The sequence below is a fragment of the Macrosteles quadrilineatus genome, unplaced genomic scaffold (assembly GCF_028750875.1).
Source record: "Macrosteles quadrilineatus isolate MER2022 unplaced genomic scaffold, UCM_ALF_1.0 Scaffold_5__1_contigs__length_97177068, whole genome shotgun sequence".
Lineage (NCBI taxonomy): Eukaryota > Metazoa > Arthropoda > Insecta > Hemiptera > Cicadellidae > Macrosteles > Macrosteles quadrilineatus.
The window spans coordinates 16,018,071-16,038,188 of record NW_026542598.1 but is presented as its reverse complement, the minus strand read 5'-3'; the positions used below and the strand labels follow the sequence as shown (position 1 = coordinate 16,038,188).

Below are 20,118 nucleotides of genomic sequence, written 5' to 3'. Positions count from 1 at the left end.
GTTAGAGTTCTTTGTTCTCTTTTTTTTATTATTACCCTTCCTATTGTTTTATTTCTACACCAAGAAAGCACATAAACTAAGAAATTATCTAACAAAAAACCACTAAGTGGTAACACTTCCCCCGCCAAGTCAGCAACCCAAAAAAGACAATAAATCACCACTTTTCCGCCAAGTAAAACAATGTAATGTATGTAAGTTTGGCAACTTGGCGGCAGACCTTTGCTTGTTTTTTTTCAGTTACGTTGGTGGATAATTTCACAAATCAACTTCTCTAATTAATTAGTCCAACTAAGTATAATAATTTCGAGGTAATCAGTAAATATAAAACCATCACTATTATGATTTTATGAAATGTGACACAAATAAGGTCAAATTTTGTAAAATAAGCTCTCATCTAGCAATGTACTATTGGGAGAGATACTTGCTCAATGAAACTAATTTTATGGTATTTTTTAAAGTGATCAAGCAAAAGTCTGCCGCCAAGTGGCCAAACTTACATACATTACATTGTTTTACTTGGCGGAAAAGTGGTGATTTATTGTCTTTTTTGGGTTGCTGACTTGGCGGGGGAAGTGTTACCACTTAGTGGTTTTTTGTTAGATTGTATTTATTTTTGTAGAAAATTAACAGTTAAAATAAAAATCCTCTTTTCTCTTATATATAGACCAGGGCACAACTACACATAAAATGCATTGGTGTTACATAAGTGTTCCGATAATTAAACCCGTATATCTAAAGACTAGTGTAAATTGAGCCGTTATTAGAGAAGTAAAAATGTAATCAAACAGATTAGGTTTGTTAGAAATAGCATAAGGCAAAACAAATATTGAAAAACTCATTTTTATCCTAAATTTACATATCACTTTTTACATTCACTATTTTGCTTGTTTAACATACGTAGACGGATTTTCCCGATTGTTTTATTTGTTTTAGTGTATCAAAACATAAAACTAACCTTATTTAGTTAAATAAATTTTGGCAATATTATGAAGAAACAATGTTAAAACTAACCTTAGTACTAGTACTAAGTTTAAAGTTCCTAGGTTTCATATGTTTTGATAAGTAGTATTAAACTGTTAAAAATGACGAGCTGCTGTACCAGTGTACCATCGGTACACTGCATTTTTCAATGGAAAGTATCGGGGAATATCACTGCTCTAAGTAATTTTATATAGTAAGTAGCTCAAATCATTCGGTATACCTGAAAAAAATACTTTATAAAAGTTTTAAAATAATTTTTCAACTGATCCTATGAATTTATCTAACATTTTAAATTAATTGAGATTTAATCGCAGCTGATCCTTCTTTTGTTTTGATTTTAATCCCATGTTATTTAAATGGGCCAAAATCGTACTTTGAGGGCTTGCCAAGGGTTTATGGGTCAACGCACCGACTTGTGACCCTCAAAAGGCACATCTACACGCTAAGGGCTTTCAAACAACATAAAAAACATTAAAATTGAGCCAGTGGTTTGGGCTGTAGGTCCGTCAACATTTAAGGAGAAGAAGGAGAACACGGAAAATTTGTGAATTTTCAAACTAGTTTTTCTTGGCTCAAACACAACCTTTTTTTAAATTCTTTTTTTTATTTTGCCAAGAATGATTGCCCCTATCCAGTGGATGAACAATTATTTTAATAGCTTTTGTTTCTTCAGAGCTATAGACGAGTAAAAAAGCCACTTTGTCACGTCATGTATATATACACTGCAGCAGCTGTGTACCGCTGGGGGACTTGGCGGGGCGGAACGCTGCCGCGTTCCTTAATTTGTAATTTAGCATCTACCTTTTTTTATAAAAGTCAATTGTTTCAACATAAAAAAATTATATTTTCATAGGGATTAAGTTATTATTTGGCAATTATTTTATATTTTTTATTTGTTTATGATGGTTTAACTATCTATTTGTGTAGTTTACATGTGGAGTTGTGGATTTTTATGGAAATAGGCTAGCAGGAGTATTTAACTTTTGCCGGAATCCTATTTATCTACCTAGTTCAGTTTATATGTTTGAAAATAAATATGTAAATATAATCTTCATTTTCTTAACATAGCCTATCTAAGTAAAATCTGAGTTTCAACAAAACCCAAAGTAGCATCTAAGGTAAATTCTTACCTTTGAGTCCTTGAAGTGATTGGCTTAGGTATTTGTTTGGTTTATGATACATTATACTTGAATAGATACAACTTCCGTATCGGCGTGGTGGGGCGATCTGACTGTTGGGTAAGAGAGAGAACTGCCAGGTTGGCTACCAGACCAATAAGAGCGAGGAGAGCCTGACGCGGTTTCCATAGCAACAGGCGCTGTTGCCATATCGCACCGCAACTCCACGCCCGCACGCATATGTGCAGTTCCTCCAGTGTTATGATAGCTGACAGTGACTACTTCGAGTAAAACAGTATACTGTCCGCGAGAGTTCAGAAGTCCCCTAAGCTCCAAAACAAACATTTTGATGTTGGAATAGTATATTCATTCCATTTTTATATAAGGCAAAAAGGTAAATACTTTTTGGTGACCGTTGAATTTAAAAGTGATAGTAATATTTATACATGTTTAAAGATTTAAGGCATAGTGATATTACCGCGCAAAAAAAGATAAAATTACAAAATGAAGGTTATTGCTAAAAAACAAAACTGAAAAAAAACAATAAATGAAACCTATTTATCTTTTTTAAGATTTTTCAATAATTTTTCCATTCCAAATATACTAAGAATTTTATTGCTTTACACATATTATTTCAAGAAATTTTGAGTTTATTCGTAACTTTTTTCTTTTAAAAAGGGAAATATATCCTTTGCATGTTTGTCCAACTCAGTGTTTTTACATAGGCAAGCAATGTACAAATCAAAACAGAACTCTGGGGGCGAAGACACGAGACTGCACCGAATCAGATGACACGACCACCCACTCATCAAAACAAAGATGATGATTACAATGATAATGAGTAATGATGTTTACAACAGATGTTTACAGATATATACAGTATATGCTGAGGACGAGGGGGCAGGAACTCTCAGTACACAGTGTAACGTTGCGTGCGTTCGGGTTGTTGACAAGTACCCTTCGCGCATATTCTGTGATGAAGTTAAAGTGGCAGTTCCCGCTCACTGCAGTGGCCGTCCGCGACAACGCGGCAACAGCAGGACACCTCTCCGATTCGGAAGTTGTATCTATTCAACTACAACTTATAGTTTTAGTTAAAACTACAATAGTTTTAAATGTTTCTGTTAGCTAGTACTTTCAAACAACAAACTTATCATGTTATAAAACGTGTCCTGTTCCTAGAGAGATTTTAGGCTGCTTTAATTTACAATTTATTATGTAGGCTGCCTTACTAAAACTTTACATTTCCAGTGCGCAGCAGTTATATATAATTCATAAGTGTGTAACAATGTACTATCAATTATCATTCCTCAATAGGCTTATCATATCATACCACTACTAGTAGTTTTGTTTCACCCAGTAATATTTTTTATGTATGCCCACAAAATAATGAACTTAAGTTTAGCCTATATTATGTTCTACAGCTAGGGTATTTTGGAAACAGTCCAAAAAACTGGTTGTATCAGATGAAATGTTATTTCCTCTATTGATGTTAATTCGGTATTGCAGGTATTGCCTAGGTAAATTGATTCAGTTAAATTGGTTAGTCAGATCATATGTGTTATTTTTTTTCTAATCAACTAACTTAGTGTTCAATCTGTAGCCAAGTGTTTATTCAAAATTAAAGTTTTACTTAAGCTTTTTTCTGAGGATGGTTTCTCCCCAATACCTTTTCAAATGTGAATTTGAGAATTGAAACCAATATGAACCATGAAACCCTAAATACTCGTATATTACTTTTTGTCACCCTATAGGCCTACTGTTTTAACGAACTTACCACGCAAGGATTTAGTCCGTAAAACAGCTATTTGCGCCTGCTTAATCAAATGGGATTTCATTACGTAGGCCTACTACTAACAGACACCAGCTGATTATATTGGTGCAATGAGTGGTCGGTACAATTAGTTGTTTTACCACAATCATAGGCAATTAGGAGGAGAGGTTACAAACTAAAACACAACCTCTCTTACAAGTTATATGAGTAGTGATTTCCTAGTCCAAGTCCATCAATCGGAATTTATAGGTACTGGTAAGGGATTTTTAAATTTTGTTATTGTTATGTTAGTTAGAGTAGTGTGGCGAAAAATATCGTACATCACTCATCCAAAATGTGTTTACAGGACTAGTTTTGTGTCTTAGTGCAACTAGTTAGTTGTCTGATTGTTTACAGCATTAAAAATACTTTTAAAATAAAGTAAATGTAAGACGAAAACGTTGTTTATTTAAAAAAAAAGGCCAATAATTTCTTTTTCCTACAGTTACCTAACAATGTACATGTTCTCTCACTGATTTGAGAAAGCAAAGTGGCCAATTCGCTCACCAGTGAGACAATGTTAACATTGTCTCACTCTAATTACTTTGTCTCACTCCAGATTTGCAACGTGAAGGCACGAAATAGTGAGCGCGTAACATGCAGGCAACGTCGTATGCGCGCGAAATACGTTGGCAGCACTGGCTGTAAATCAGCTGGTCAGCTGTTGTACTGTTGTATTTGTCACTTCACATTAAATGTTATATTAAAAGTTCACTTCTGTGTAAAAATAGGTTATGTTTCTTCATGTTTCTTCACAAATGTTTTTGTTTTATGGTAACTGTAGGAAAAGTATAATGTGCAACTCGAGTTCAAAGTACAATTGCCTCACTCGAGAAACCATTCCTCACTCGCCTCGAGTGAGTCAATTGCTCACTTTTCTCACTAGTTGCACAAATAACTATAATCTGATTAGGATGTTGAAATTAGGAATTAGTTAGTTCATTTTACAAACTTTAAATTTTTTTTTTTTTTCAGTATTTGACAAGACAATACTTAATTAGCTTACTGTATATTTGAATTTAGTAGCCTGGTCTAAATTGATATGCTTGATGTAAATTAAAGAAAAACTAGGCCTGGTAAAATATATTTTTAAATTTTTAAACTTGGTGCTGAGTTTGTTTATCAGCTTTCCACCCTTTATTTAGGCCTAGTTTAGCCTAGTTCATACGCCCTTTTGTAAGACCAACTTTTCCCCCAGGTATACAACCATGATACTGTCGTGTGCTTTAAAGTGTCCTCTATCTCGTGACATTATTGGTATTACCCTACGCGGCCGTATTTTTCCGCAAAATGGTCAGCAATAGGTTTTAACATTACTGGTTGTTCATTTTACGCCCCTTTCGTATGACCAACTTATTCCCCAGGTATATGACCATGATACTGCCGTGTGCTTTAAAGTGTCCTCTATCTCGTGACATTATTGGTATTACCCTACGCGGCCGTATTTTTTCGCAAAACGGCTAGCAACAAATTTTAAGAAGCATGCGCACTACTTCTTGCTGATTTTACACCCCTTTTTCATGACCAGCATTTTTCCCAGATATATGACCTTGATATTGTGTGTGTTAAAGTGTCCTCTATCTGATGACATTATTGGTATTAGTCAATGGTATTACCCTATGGCCGTATTTTCCCGCAAAATGGCCAGCAATAGATTTTAACAAGCGTGTGCACTACTTATTGCTGAGTTATTGCCAGTTTCACACCAATAACTTGCAAAAATATGTAAGAGGAGGAGCAAGATACTGAACAATACCTCATTAAATAATATAAATCATTGGGTTTAGGAGAAATTAAACCAATCTAACTTGAGGCTTTAATTGATTCTCTAGGAATTAAATTTGTTGTAGCAAGTTTACATGGAATAAAATATTTTATGTCAGAGCTTAACTCCCATTCCAACTTCACAAAGTTATGCAGTAAAAGGTTCCATAAGCAGCCAATTTCAAATAAGTTAGCAGTTCCAGCAATTAAGCCTACTAACTGTCGTGTAAAACATTTGGACCTGCAAAACACTTCTCAACTTTACTAGGTACTTTTTTCTTACGCTTTCCTAACTGCTGAACTTATCCTTGTTGAAACCTTGCCATTGCCAAAGATAAAATTCAAATCAGTAAGCCTAACCATACCATCATATATAAAATTCATCGTTTCAGGAATAAGCAAAATTTACTTAGCCCCTTCACGAGAGTGTTAAGGACAGTTGACATAGCCCACATGACAATAAGCAAAATGTTTCCAGAGTAATGTTAATAGCATTAAGTTATTAAGAGTCCTTGGAGCCTAGACGTTCAAAGCTACAAAGCAACTTTCTAATATCACATACTAGATATTTAAATTGCAATGACTTTAGCATTTGAAAAAATATTTTGAGGTGGTAAATAACTCTTCAGCGGTTGTTTGAAAATAACAAAATTAGCATTGCTCTTATGGCGGGAAAATCCAAGATGGCTGTTGGCTTCTATGGACTCCCTTGGAAATACATTCAACACAACAAACAACATCACTCTAATCTCATAGAAAGTTATACTTGATATTTACATCATAATCGCTTTGGTGTTTGAAAAACTATTTTTGGATGATAATTACTCTTCAGCAGCTGTTTGAAATTATCCAAGAAAGCCTCCAAAGACTCTTTAAGTTGCCACAAGACATATCCACACTTACAGCTAGATATATTCAATGCAATACAGAACTAGGCTAGCCTAAATGAGGTGAGATGATAGATTAACTAGGTAACTTAAAAGTTACTGTGTTGACAGTGGGTAAGGCTAATAAATAATTTTAACAAAGGAGAATATAACATTTTATTTCAGAAGCCTAACAAAAACTTCTTACAATATGCCTAATCATGATCTTAATGTCGGTCTACTAAGTTAATTGTTATCTTCATCGTCAAATTTAGTATGCTTCCTTTTTCTTGAAGCAGAACTGCGATCTGGGTTGCTTTTGGGTTCCCATAAACCGCTACGAACAAACCTTTTGGTAGCTCCTTGATCCAATCTAGGCATTGATTTCCTATCATGAATTTGTTTAGCTCTGTCCATGTACTTTTTCACTCTATCAAGTTCAGTTTTTATGTGATTTACAGGGTCTTCCCCCTGAGTCCTTAAATAAACCCAATAGAGAGATGTTAAAGTGTAGGACAAAAACAAATCATACTTAACTTTATCTTCAGCATTCAATTTGGCATAAACTCCACTTTCACAGCATGTTTTGATAATACCTCCCAAAGCAGAAAGTCTCTTTTCAAATTCTTGAACACTGTTTTTAAACTCCACATCATCACAGAGTTCACTTACTAAATTCTCACTTTGTCCACTCATCGTTTTGCTTTAATTCGCAAAGTAATTGCTTAAAGTTATAACTTGGATTTGTAAAAAATGTATAGTTCAGCATACAACTACCTATCTACATTTGAACTAAAATAGAATAGTGTGTTCTTTTTATGTTGTGTTTGTGGTATGTAAGGTTAGGTTATGTTATGTTGTTAGTTACTGTTTTTTAGGTTGTGTCCAAGCTTGTTTGTGCCACCTGCAAGTGCACTTGAAGAAGAAGAGTCTAGTCTCCAGTCTGCACAATTTGTTTTTCAGGATTAATTTTGCCAACAGTGTCATTTAGAGGCTTCTGATTGACTATAACGGAGGTTTAGTAATTGAAAAATTATTTTGTTCATAGAATAAAATTATAAATGCCTCAGATTCAATTTTATATTTTTTTATTATGCAATTAAACCGTCATAACCTAACCAAACCAACCAAACGTGCTGACAATGAAAAAATCTAATGAAGGTTTATTAATCGAAAAAATAGTTCTGTTCATGAAATAAAATTATAAATGCCTCAAATCCTATTTTATAATTTTTTTATTATAAAATTAAACTATCATAACCTAACCAAACTAACCAGACTTGCTAATAATGAAAAATCAAATGAAGGTTTAACCGAAAAAAATTTCTGTTCATAAAATAAAACTATAAATGGGTCAATTTCAATTTCATAATGTTTTAATTATAAAATTAAACCGTCATAACCTAACCAAACCAACCAAACTTGTTGATAATGAAAAATCCAATTCAAAAAAATAGTGCATCAGGTGGGATTCGAACCCGGGCCCTTCTGATCATCAGCCCAGCACTCTATCCACTATACCATTGAGGCCGTTGGTATCATCTGTATGGTCGCGGTAATGATGTTCCCTCAGCCAATCAGAAGCCTCAAAATAATACTGAAGGCAACACTAATCCTGAAATAAAAATTCAGCCTCCAGCATCTCTGTCCCTCAAAAAGGCCTCTGGTGGCTCAAACAAAACAGAAACAAAGCAAATAATACCCCCGCCGCAGCAAACCTGCAGACTAAGCGAATTTCAACTTGTCTGATTACATATTTAATCAAAAATTCCATAAAAAAGACATAATTTATTTCCAATTTAAATAACATTAGATATAACGAGTGCTTAGGTTGGCTGCTACGGGTAAGGTATAAAGTGTTTTTTTTTCACCAAACGTCATTAGTATAGGATGAAATAAAAAAATTGCTATTTTTTATCAACATATATCCATAAACAAGTAAACTACAACACTTCTCATTTTCTCCATAAGAATAACATGGGAAATTTAAATTTACACTTTTTGAATTTTCTCCGTAACCATTAAGCATACAACAATGCTACAATATACTAAATCATTAATTTCTTTTTTTAACCTCTACAAAATGGTTGGGAAAGAAATTCCAAAATTTTATGTTTTTAGGGTCAACGACGTACTCGCTCCCATAATAAAGAAATAAAAAGTTGACTCTGCTCTGCTGCTACTTTACATGCCTACTCGCAACTCGATAAAAATAGGGTTTTCCCATTTTGACCCTAAAAACTTAAAATTTAGCATTTTCTTTCCAAACCATTTTGTAGGGCTTAAAAAAACAAATAATTTAGTATATTGAAGCGTTATAATGCGTCATTTGTTGTTGTTCCGGATCGGTATGACATACAATAAAGTCTCGACACACGACCGACGCGCGTATAAATGTCCTTATTAACTAAAATAAAAATATGCCTACTGTGTATTTGTTTGTTTTATTCGTAATGTATATAAGTGTAAAGTTCGTGTACGTGTTTCAAAACTTCAAGACGCACCCAATGGGGAAGATCAAGGTCTTGTATTAGGACTGATGATGGCAATTTATTCTGCCGAAATGCATATCCTGTAATAGGACACAGCACATAAGGATCGACTGGTGGACACAGGTAATTTAACCTTTTATTGTTATAATGCGCTTAATGGTTACGGAGAAAATTCAAAAGAATCTAAATTTAAAATTGTTATTCTTATAGAGAATAAGTAAACTGTTGTAGTTTGTTTATGATCATATTTTGATCAAATTTGGGAAATGCATTCTAAATGCATACTCAACTATAACCATTTTACAAAAAAACACCTTTTTACCCTCCCTGTTGCAGCAAACCTAAGTACTCATTAAACCAATGTTATTTAAATAGGGAATAAATGTGATATTTTTAAGGAGACATTTTAGTGTAAATCCAATCAGGCCAATGGAAATTCGCTTCTGCAGGTTTTCTGCGGCGGGGGTATTTATATTTGATGTTCCACAAGGAGGATAGGTACTTTTAGCAGACCATTACACGTTCAACACCGATATGTTTGCCACAGTCCACTTCGTTTTAAAGGTACGCAAACCAACCAAAGATTTCTCAATTAAAACACACCCAAGTGGTCTGGAAGACAGCTAGGCTAACGGAAATAGCATCGTGTGAAGTGAACGAAAACAAGCGCACTATCCGACTCGCTGGCTTCTTAAATGCTGGCGTGTAGCTTGAAAACTCGCATATGTGAAAAAGTTATACCTCAATGGTTTGTTGGCATAGTTTTTATATTTTATGTTCCACAAGGAGGGTAGTTACTTTTAGCAGACGATTACACGTTCAACACCGATATTTTTGTCACAGTCCACTTCGTTTTAAAGGCACACAAAACAAACCCAACAAACCACAACCAGCAAGATTTCACAATTAAAACACACCCAAGTGGTCTGGAAGACAGCTAGCGGAGGGGAAATTTTTTAAGAGAAGAGAGTGACGCCACGCCATGACAGCCAAAATAGAGTGCTTTCATTTTGTCCGATTCGAAAAACCACAGCTGAAATAAAAATTTTGTAGCCGGCCAGCCTGGCTGCTGCCATGGTGGATGGAAAAAACATAGGTGTGCTATTCCCGTCATATTCTGACGTCACTCAGATTGCAAACAAAAGATCACCTGATTGTAACTGTCAAATTAGTATGTATTTTTTGTTTTGATTTGATTGTTTTTGTTTTTTATAAAAACACTAAAAACAATAACAACCAAATCAAAACAATTACTATACTAATTTGACAGTGTAGTGGTGGTAGTGAAATTATTCATCACATCAATTCATCCCAATCCCAATCCAATTCAATGGTAGTGGACACTGGACAGTGGTAGTGGTAGTTGGTATATAGTGAAGTGAAGAGTGAAGAAGTGAAGTGAGATAACAGGACAAAAGTAAATTTTCCTTTTCTTTGGTTAACTTAACATTTTATTATCAGCCAACAGGACTACATTTTTCCCTTTGAAAAGGGTTATCTAAGTTAAAAGACTAAATTACTTTTAGTTATGAGTGGTGCTAAAGCAGGTGTGAAAAGAAGAAAGCAAACATTTACTAGTGAAGAACTCACGGAATTGCCCAAAAATGTAGGTAGGCCAATTCAAGTTTACATACTGTGATGGATTTGATAATAGTTGTACAGTAGGTAGCCTACCAACTCTTTATCTTAAATACTTAAATAATCATGTTATACGAAAATGCCACAATTTTTAAGGAAGAAGTCAGGAAAATCCTTTCCAGTTAAAGTGTGTACATTAGATGCTGAGTTGGAGTTCAACTTAGAATGGCGAGCTACAGGAAGAGATTTGTTCGATTTAGTTTGTCGAACTATTGGCCTGCGGGAAACATGGTATTTTGGGCTTCAGTATGAAGATTCTAAAGGCTTTATATCTTGGCTGAAGTTAGATAAAAAGGTTCAAGATCAGGCCATTTTCCAGCAACCGGGAACTACGGCATTTATGTTCCTAGCTAAATTTTACCCCGAAGATGTCGGTGAGGAGCTTGTACAAGAAGTAACACAGCACCTGTTTTTTCTTCAAGTTAAACAAGCTATTTTATCTATGGACATTTATTGCCCCCCTGAAGCTTCAGTCCTTCTTGCCTCATATGCAGTACAAGCAAAATATGGTGATTATGATGATACAACTTACAAGCCTGGAATGTTAGCAAGTGAAGATCTTCTTCCTCAACGAGTAATTGACCAATACCAGATGACACCTGAAATGTGGGAGGATAGAATTAAAATTTGGTACGCAGATCATCGGGGTATGTCAAGAGATGAAGCAGAAATGGAATACTTAAAAATAGCCCAAGACCTGGATATGTATGGTGTAAATTATTTTCCAATTAGTAATAAGAAAGATACTGATCTCTGGCTAGGGGTAACTGCATTAGGCTTGAATATGTATGAAAAAGAAAACAAACTGACTCCTAAAACCAGTTTTCCATGGTCTGAAATTCGCCATGTTAGTTTTGATGAGAAGAAATTCACAATAAAACCTGTTGATAAATCAGCACCTAATTGTGTTTTCTTTTCACGCAAAGTAAGGATGAACAAACTAATTTTGGATTTATGTATAGGCAATCATGATCTATTTATGAGAAGAAGAAAACCTGATTCAATGGAGGTACAGCAAATGAAAACACAAGCAAAAGAAGAAAAAACCCGTAGGCAAATAGAACGAAACAAATTGGCACGTGAAAAACAACTAAGAGAAACAGCTGAAAGAGAAAAAGCAGCTATGGAACAAAGGCTGTTGCAATACCAAGAAGAAATTCGTTTAGCAAATGAAGCTCTGCGGAGGTCTGAAGAAACTGCTGAATTACTAGCTGAGAAATCGAGAGTGGCTGAAGAAGAAGCTATGCTCTTGAGTCAAAAAGCAGCAGAAGCTGAACAAGAAATCACCCGAATACGCTTAACAGCTCTTAAGACTGAAGAAGAAAAAGTATATTTAGAACGTAAAACAAGAGAAGCTGAACAGTTAACTGCTCGGTTGGTTGATGAGTCCGAGAGGCGTGCAGCCGAGGCAAACCGCTTAAAGGATGAGCTTCTTCGTGCAAGACTTGCTGAGAAACAAGCTAAAGAAAAACTTCTCGAGTTTCTCTCTAGAAATGCGTATATTTCATCAAGTCTGTCAAATCTGTACCCAGAGCCCGTTCTATCCCCTCCAGATGACAACATGTGTAACAATGACGGAATTGGTAGTCTCTACAATCCTACTACTATTCTTGACTTGCAGGCACTACAACTGAATCCTAAACCATCACTCTCTACCACTGATATTTCATCTTTTGATCTTATCGGTTTACCAGATAATGATATGAAACAGCTATCGCTTGAAATTGAAAAAGAACGAGTAGAGTATTTAGAAAAAAGTAAACATCTACAAAACCAATTGAGGGACCTGCGCACGGAAATAGAAGTCTTAAAAGTTGGGGAAAAGCAAAGTGAATTAGACGCTCTTCATAACGAGCAAGTCAGAATGGGTGAAACTAAGTATTCTACTTTGAAAAAAGTTAAATCTGGTTCTACCAAAGCAAGAGTTGCATTTTTTGAGGAACTGTAAACAATATTTCCATGCACTTAGTGAAATTTGATGCTTCATCCTACTACACTTCCAAAAAAGGTAAATACAAGCCTCCTTTAAATTGCTATGTATGTTTGAAATTAAATTTTTATTTTCTTTTTGAGTTTTTAGTTTCTAAAACTGTTTGTTTAGCTACATGATTGTAGAAATAGGTAAACTCTTTTGGTGCCGACAAAGATTCTAACAGGTGTGTTTTTAACAACCACCTGCATTGGCAAGCAAGTCACAATTTTAAGATTTGATTTTTTTAATATCAAACCTTTGAAGTACCCTAGCCCTATCACTGTGTGAAATTTCTTCTACTGTGTGTTAGACCTACTCCTAACAGGAAAATTAAACGGTATCTGTCTTGTTAAGCTGCGTAACTTCCAGTCAAATTTGACCCCAAAACTTGCTTAATAATCTTAAATGCATCGCTATGTTAGCACCAGTACAGTTCAAGTTATTTGTTGTCTTCGTTTTGTTTTGTTTCAGATTAGTCTTTTTAAAGGTCTAATTACATTAGAACTCCAAAAACACGAATCGCTTTACTTGTTGTCTACGTTAAACTTTCCTAGCATAGGCTATAGTCACTAACAAGACTACAAGATCGCGCCACTCATCCTACACTCATGTTCATTCATACTTGACTTAAAATACCCACTTTGTATGGTTGCCATTTAATAAGAAAGTACTAGAGGTCGTCCAGTGGTCGAAACTCGACCAAAAATATTTAATGTACAGACTTCTTTATTTTCATTCCACACTTTGAATAGAACATGTGATTGGAGTTTCTTCCATTTGTTTTGATTTTCTGTTTATATTTCGTTGTTATTTCGTCACCAGCATGGCAACTCATAATATCCATGTTAAATTTTTCAAAATTTTAAATTCATTTTTTGTGCTTATTTTTGAGCCTATTTTAATTTATAAAGGGATTCTGCACACCTACAGGAAAATAGCTTTCTAACAGTATGCGTAGATTTTCCCTACGATGCACACGAGCTGAGAAAAAAGGTTTTAAAGAAACATGCTTGCCTATTAATATATAGATAGATAGATTTAAGTATAGATTTAGTCTTTCAAAGTTTGATTACCGGTACAGTAGAACTCTTAACTTACTTACTTACTTGCATACTTGTAGATATCCCGCTGGAAGCTTTTTCAGCCGTGGTCGTCATTTAACTATCCGAATTGCTTAAGAAAAGAATAAAAAAAAAAAAATAGGAAGCGTTGCTTAAGAAGTCAGGTGCCATGATCATGACAAAATCCAAAAACTCTTCTGCGGTAGTAATTTTATTGTCTTTTGCGGTCACGTTTACAAGATCCCAGTAAAATGTAAAATATAGGTATCCCAGGGTCAAGGAAAAATTGTCACCGTTCTCTGCCGTTGCGCCCAAATCTTGAATATCATCCTCTGTCTTTAAGACATTACCTTCGTCTCCCTTGATCTTGGAAAATCTTAATCATCCACCGTGATTGCGGTAAAAGCTTGAGTTTTTCTATCACGTAGTTCACGTATCACGTTGTTCTATCTTCCTGGTCTTGTGTTCTGGGATTTTAAAATTGTTAAATGGCCTTTTTTCTGCAAAATATCCCAAATTTCGGTAAAAATCTAACTATCCAAATTTTTATTAGCCTATCCGAATGAGTTATGGACCAAACTAAGTTTTAATTCGGATGATTGGAGTTCTACTGTACTTTTGGATTGTTTTGCTCCCTTTTTGTATGTCATAACAAACCCATTTAAAAAAATAAATAGGCTACTCCTGCCGCAGTAAACCTGCCGACTAAGCGGTTTTCATTTTTAAGCTCTTTAAAAAGGTCTAGAGAAAAAATTGGGAAATTTTGTGTTTTGAGGGTCAAAAATGAAAAAAAAAATTGTTACCCCATTAAACTTTTTTTTAATTTTTATCCCGTTCTCATGGTTCGATCATGCTGGTTTGCGAACTCATTCAAGTTTATCCTGCCTTACATCTTTGAAACAAATTTCATCAAAATCGGACAAAAATTACTCAAATTATCGCATTTACGGACACATACCGGTACTACATATGTAACTATATAGATACCAGTATATAAATTTCAACGAATAGGCCCTAGCGTTTTTGGCCTCTGGGAACATCAAAATGAAAAAGTAAATTGGTCCCAGGACTAGGCCTTACCGTGCCACCTAGCCCGTAATTAGCTATTTCCCTATAGGGAAATTCGCTAATATCATTGCAGGCCTACCTGGACTGATAAGTACGGTAACCAACCTGTTGTAGCTGTAAAAGCAAGAGATAATTTAGTGGTGTGAGTATAGAGTCGCCAGAAATATTAAGACTTATTAGGGGAATGCAATAAATAAAGAACAATTAATTTATTTAGCAAAATTTAATAAGTTAAGTTATCTAGAATAATTTAATCGTGATTCTCTTCTGAGATGAGTGTGCAATTTCCTGAAATGCGACGTGTGCAATTTTGGTTTGACCACATTCAGACTAATCGAGATTTTATATATCCTAGGCCAGGATTGGAGGAATTTTTTCTTATTTACTGAAAAACCTCCAGAAGCCTGAATCCATTAAGTATCTGTTTTAATAATATGAGGTCCTGGTCCCATTTGTTTCAAAATACAATAGTCTGCTGTATTTTTTTATTTTTTATTTGCAGATATTAGCCTATTTGGTAAAATATCTGTGTTTCTTTTCCTCCAGACTTACCTAGGCCTATGCCTATTATAATTTATACAAAAGTTTGCGTAATACCTATTACAAACATAAGACACTATTCTGAAGCCTACCTTTAAACGTTTTTTTTATTTAGCTTTAGAAATTATTTTCTATTTTGACTTACCGATACCAATCCTTGAAAGACGTAACATCTAGTCTCTAGAAAATTGAAATAGTCCCCATTAGCTTAAGGTCTAATGAAGAAGTCCATTATTTTGGTTACAATAAGTTTTAATTCGAGTTGAAGTTTTTTTTGATTATTTCAGTAGATCACGTAGGTTGTACTTAGCAATATTAAGTAGCCTACTAAATATATATTCTCTGTCTTTGCAGTTGGTCACTTTGGACAAGAATCCAGGCGTACCTTTGTTGAAGACTTGAAGCTTTCATACAAACGTTTTTTAATGAGTTACAAAGATAATTTTACCAACAGGTCTAAACCCTGTCTCAGGTTAAGTAAGTCGAGGCAGACTACCTTACCAGGGTAGGACAAGACAATGTCCAGTCATGCGAGTAAATCTCATTAGTCAATAGTCATACCTCAAGACAACATTTTAAAGTGGAAATGCGAAAATAATATTAAAATATGATCCATTCTTTATTTGAAAATTGCATTGTGAGTTATAGGTAATAAGAGAAAAAATAATTGTGTCTGCGCCATGTAAATTGGTCAACTTAAACTTTTTAAATTAACTGCATATACTTTAAGACGGCCTATTTACATTGGACAAACATACAATTGTAAGTTTTATGATGACTTGGAAAACAGTATCTGTTTTTTTCTCTCTTTTTTTAAATAACAAATTAGCAAAATGTTTAAACAAATGCATTACATTTCTTCTCTTTAACTTCATTGAGCCTGCCTTAACTTTACCTGAGACAGGATAAGGTAAAATCATTTCCTCTGTTAAAGCGTGTGCACGATTTGTTTATTTTTAACTGAAGTACTGTTCTATAATGTTGTTTGAGTGAAACATTTTAATAAACATTTTCAAGATCTTCCTGTTCAGGTGAATAATTATGGTATTTCAATTCTACAGACAAATATTTAGATAAATATTTAAAAGACCAAAGTGTTGCTCATATTCTTCTAAATATTATTATTATAAGCCTACTGCAACTTGTTATCTTGCTTGTTGTTTGTAAATACCTGCTTGTTAGATTCATGAGGACACGTTTTTAGAGCTTTGTATTCCAAAATTTCAGCTTCATTATTATATTTTTGCTTTATCATTATCTTATTGTATCTTTGTGTTCTAGTTTTGTTGATATAGTGTTTAACAAACAAAATCAAATCTAGGGAATGTGTATATTGTAGTTAAGGTATAATATAAAATATTTTTAGCACAGATTAAGTGTACTCTCTATTAGATTCCTCATCTTTATCGCCCAGCTGTGTAATTTTGAATTAAGTTTGATGCTCATTGAAGTCAGAGTTAGCTGATGTCATTATCTATTTTGTCCTGGTTCTATGAATTAGTTATCTGTTTTAGAAAACAATCTACTCTTCCATCCCAAAGTCATCAATTTCTCCAACAATTGTAAATACCAACTTTTCTAAACCAGAACATGAGTCAGTCAATAGTAACACATTCCTGTTTTACAAGTAATCAAAGCTAACTTCAAATGTTACAATAATTGTGGTAATTTTCTGTGTCTATTTTCAGTGATAATAGATGTTTTAAGTCTTTAAGCTTTATATTGGGCTACCATGGACTGTTGAAATCAAAGGTACATGCTAGCTTTGGAATTCTTTTGCCTACACATTTGCAACTGTTTATTTCAAGGTTAGTTATAAATTTTGTTAGTTCGAGATACAAAGTTAGAGTTCAACACTTTTCCTCCATAAATTTTTTCTTCAAGTTTATTAAATACTTTAAAACTATATTTTATCAAAAAGTTTAAGAAATGCATGTTATATCAAAATTCATACGTCTGAGTTTGGTAATGTAGGCCTATATATTAATATAGCAGTGGTTAATGAAGTTGTATTGTACGGTACTTAAATACAAAAAATAACATTTTATTATAAATTGTAATGTTTGTATCTACATTTTCCCCCCTAATAAAAATTGGTTTTGCTGCTTCATGGTAGCCCCAGTCATTTGCATTAAAGGCTGCAAGTTTAGTAAAGTCATACAAGTAAGTAGACAATTCTGACAAATTGTATAAGGCTGTGTCAGTTTTAAGATTATGATGGGTGCCTGAGTAGGTTTATAATATGTTGTATATTTGAATGTATGAATTTAGTTCCTAATGCAATCATATTCCCCACATAGAAGTAGAGAAAATAGTTTAGTCTAATCAAGTTAGAAACTCGTTGACTCATAGACTTTTTGTTTTTTATTTTAATTTTTGGTTCAGTTATTTTTAAATAATACAGTTGAGTACCGTTAATCAGCGTTACTTGGTAAGAATTTTAATTGTAGAATCGATTTTACTTGTGCTTTAATGAAAGTATTTGGGAAATATTAATGTTTTCAATCCAAATTCCTATTTACGGAATTTTGACAAAAAAGGTATAACATACACTTTAAATGTTTTTAATGGATTGGTGTTTACAAATTATAATTTTAGACAAGTAAATTTATGTAGCCTACTCATGTTTATAAACTTTATTTTTTACAATGAATGGACAGTTGTACAAAGTCTGTGGGTACATTATCTAAGTCTAATGTTTTGTGTGATTTGGATTAACAAAATATTTACTGTATTGCAGAATAACCTACATTATAAGGCCCTCTAGATCAAGGTAATTTTTGTCATTCCCTTGAACATGCCATAAAATTTAAAAATTTACATCTGTACTATTCTACAAGCTCAATAAAATCTCTATCCAAACATTTTGACATTTCCTAAAATAATCTCAAGAGTTTTAAGTAAGCATTAACATTGTCTGCATTACTTCATTGTCAAGATATTTTATATGACAACTTCAATAATAATAAAATGTATTGGGTATTTCACCCATATCTCTTAGGCACAAACTTACAGCTGTTTGAATATTGCACAAAAAGGTATGGATTAAATTACCTTTAGCAAATGTATTTATTTTAATTTGTGTCCTTTTACAATACTTATATTAATTTTCAAATCCAATCCACAAGGCTGTAACTTAATTATAAATATGCCGATTTAAATATTCAGGTAAAAAAGAATCCTTGTTGCGCTTAAAAGCTAGATTAATAAAGAAGGTTTTATTGACCTAGTAATTTGTTCACTAATAAAGTAATGATAAAAGTGCCTGTATCAAAAAATGTTAAGAGTTTTTTCTTAGTGCCTTAAATTGTATTGCCCTTTAGTGCTTTATGAAGATAAACAGTAAAAAATGTCCTTAGTGTTTGGACTGTTCATGCGCTTTAGTTAACATGAATTATATCAGGGGTCTCCAAACGTTGTCACACAAGGGCCAGATTTTAATATTTTGGAGTCCAGTCGAGCCATGATTACCTATGGGTTTGGGGGTATGGAATAGGGAGAGGGGGGTCCTCCCTTGGAAGTTTTTGCAAAACTATTTGCAAAGTCAACATTTTAAGCACTTTGACGAAGAAAAAGTTTTTATCTCTTGCAATCTGAAAAGGGGGGTTTAAGTGCAAAACTCCCTTTTCGGATACCGGTAGGAATAATTTGATGGTTAGTTTTTTTTTTGTTAGTTTTTAGTTAGTTTTTATTTTCTGTTGGTTTATAAAAAAATCTGGAAGCATAGTAAAATAATTCAGAAAATACCTAACATATAATACTTGAAAGTTATTCTGTAGTGAGATATCCGTCATCACTATAATAAAATGTGCAAAACAACCACTACAAACAAATAATTGTATCAAATAAAATTTATTTTTTTTATTTTTAAATGGTTGGCCATACAATTTTGTTTTAGATAGAGACATATTGGAAAATAGGACCTGAAAATACGGCTAAAATCATATCACACATCGCTCATGTCAACGCGAGCTGCAGTTTGGAGACCCCTGATTTATATTATTAGTATGTTTTACTTTGATGATAATTAATATAACCAAGCTTTGTTAATTTGTATTTATTTTTAAATGTAGTTGGTGACTTGACTCTGATTATACCCCTTAGCTATTGTTCAACTATTTGTAACAGGTTACTTTTTATTTTTAATATCCTATCAATATTATTTCTAACATAAGTAACTTACCTGTTTTCATAATAGAGTTCTGAAAATATATTTTTTTATCTTTTAGTGGCTAAGCCAGAAAAGTTCCTTATACTCAAAACTCAAGAATAATGTTAACACTTTATTGTAGTACACTCTGTTATTTAAATAATACATCATGTTTATAAGCTATCCAATTCAAAATGTTACGTGTTGATTTTGTTTTCTTAATTTAAAATGTTGAAATATTTATGGTAAAAGTTTATGTAAATATTTTTTTCAGAGAGCATGTCCTTTATTTTTTTGTAAAAATATTAAATAGAAACTATTGTCTTATAAGCCATTTGTGTTTTTATTTACTGTTCCTAAAATTATGCAATTGGTTGTGGGGAAAAAATCTGAATTTTGGTGCAATTTATATTTCAATAGCATGGGTAAAGTATTGAAGCGTGTAATATAAAAAATCCACCAGGCTTGCAAGAACTGAATTGTTTTTATGATTTTGAGTGTAAATCAAATACTTTTAGCATGTTAACAAAAAAGTATCTAAGGACTTGCTCAGAATCAAACCTTTTAAATAACCCTTTTGGTACTAGAATGAAATTCAATTAAAGTAATAGAAATTATTAGTTTTATTTTGTGTGTATCTCTACACATTGTAGCT

General features: G+C 33.4%; 2 protein-coding genes across 2 annotated transcripts in view; both read left to right on the top strand.

The window, feature by feature from the left end:
• The first annotated feature begins 10,428 nt into the window (after positions 1-10,428).
• The window catches only part of LOC128993907 (tRNA pseudouridine(38/39) synthase-like), a 28,571-nt gene continuing 18,881 nt past the window's right edge, over positions 10,429-20,118 (top strand). Inside the window, exon 1 of the mRNA XM_054418008.1 lies at positions 10,429-10,640. Within this exon, the coding sequence (XP_054273983.1) occupies positions 10,563-10,640 (78 nt within the window). The 5' untranslated portion in view covers positions 10,429-10,562. The remainder of the gene's footprint in view (positions 10,641-20,118) is intronic.
• On the top strand, positions 10,551-19,763 carry LOC128993906 (merlin-like). Its single transcript, XM_054418007.1, has 2 exons — positions 10,551-12,680; positions 15,668-19,763. Exon 1 carries the CDS (start codon positions 10,752-10,754, stop codon positions 12,618-12,620), a length of 1,869 nt encoding a protein of 622 aa, XP_054273982.1. The 5' UTR covers positions 10,551-10,751; the 3' UTR covers positions 12,621-12,680; positions 15,668-19,763.

Bases quoted from the DNA above. Each gene is read 5' to 3' on its own strand.
- LOC128993906 (XM_054418007.1), top strand. From the start codon at position 10,752: ATGCCACAATTTTTAAGGAAGAAGTCAGGAAAATCCTTTCCAGTTAAA.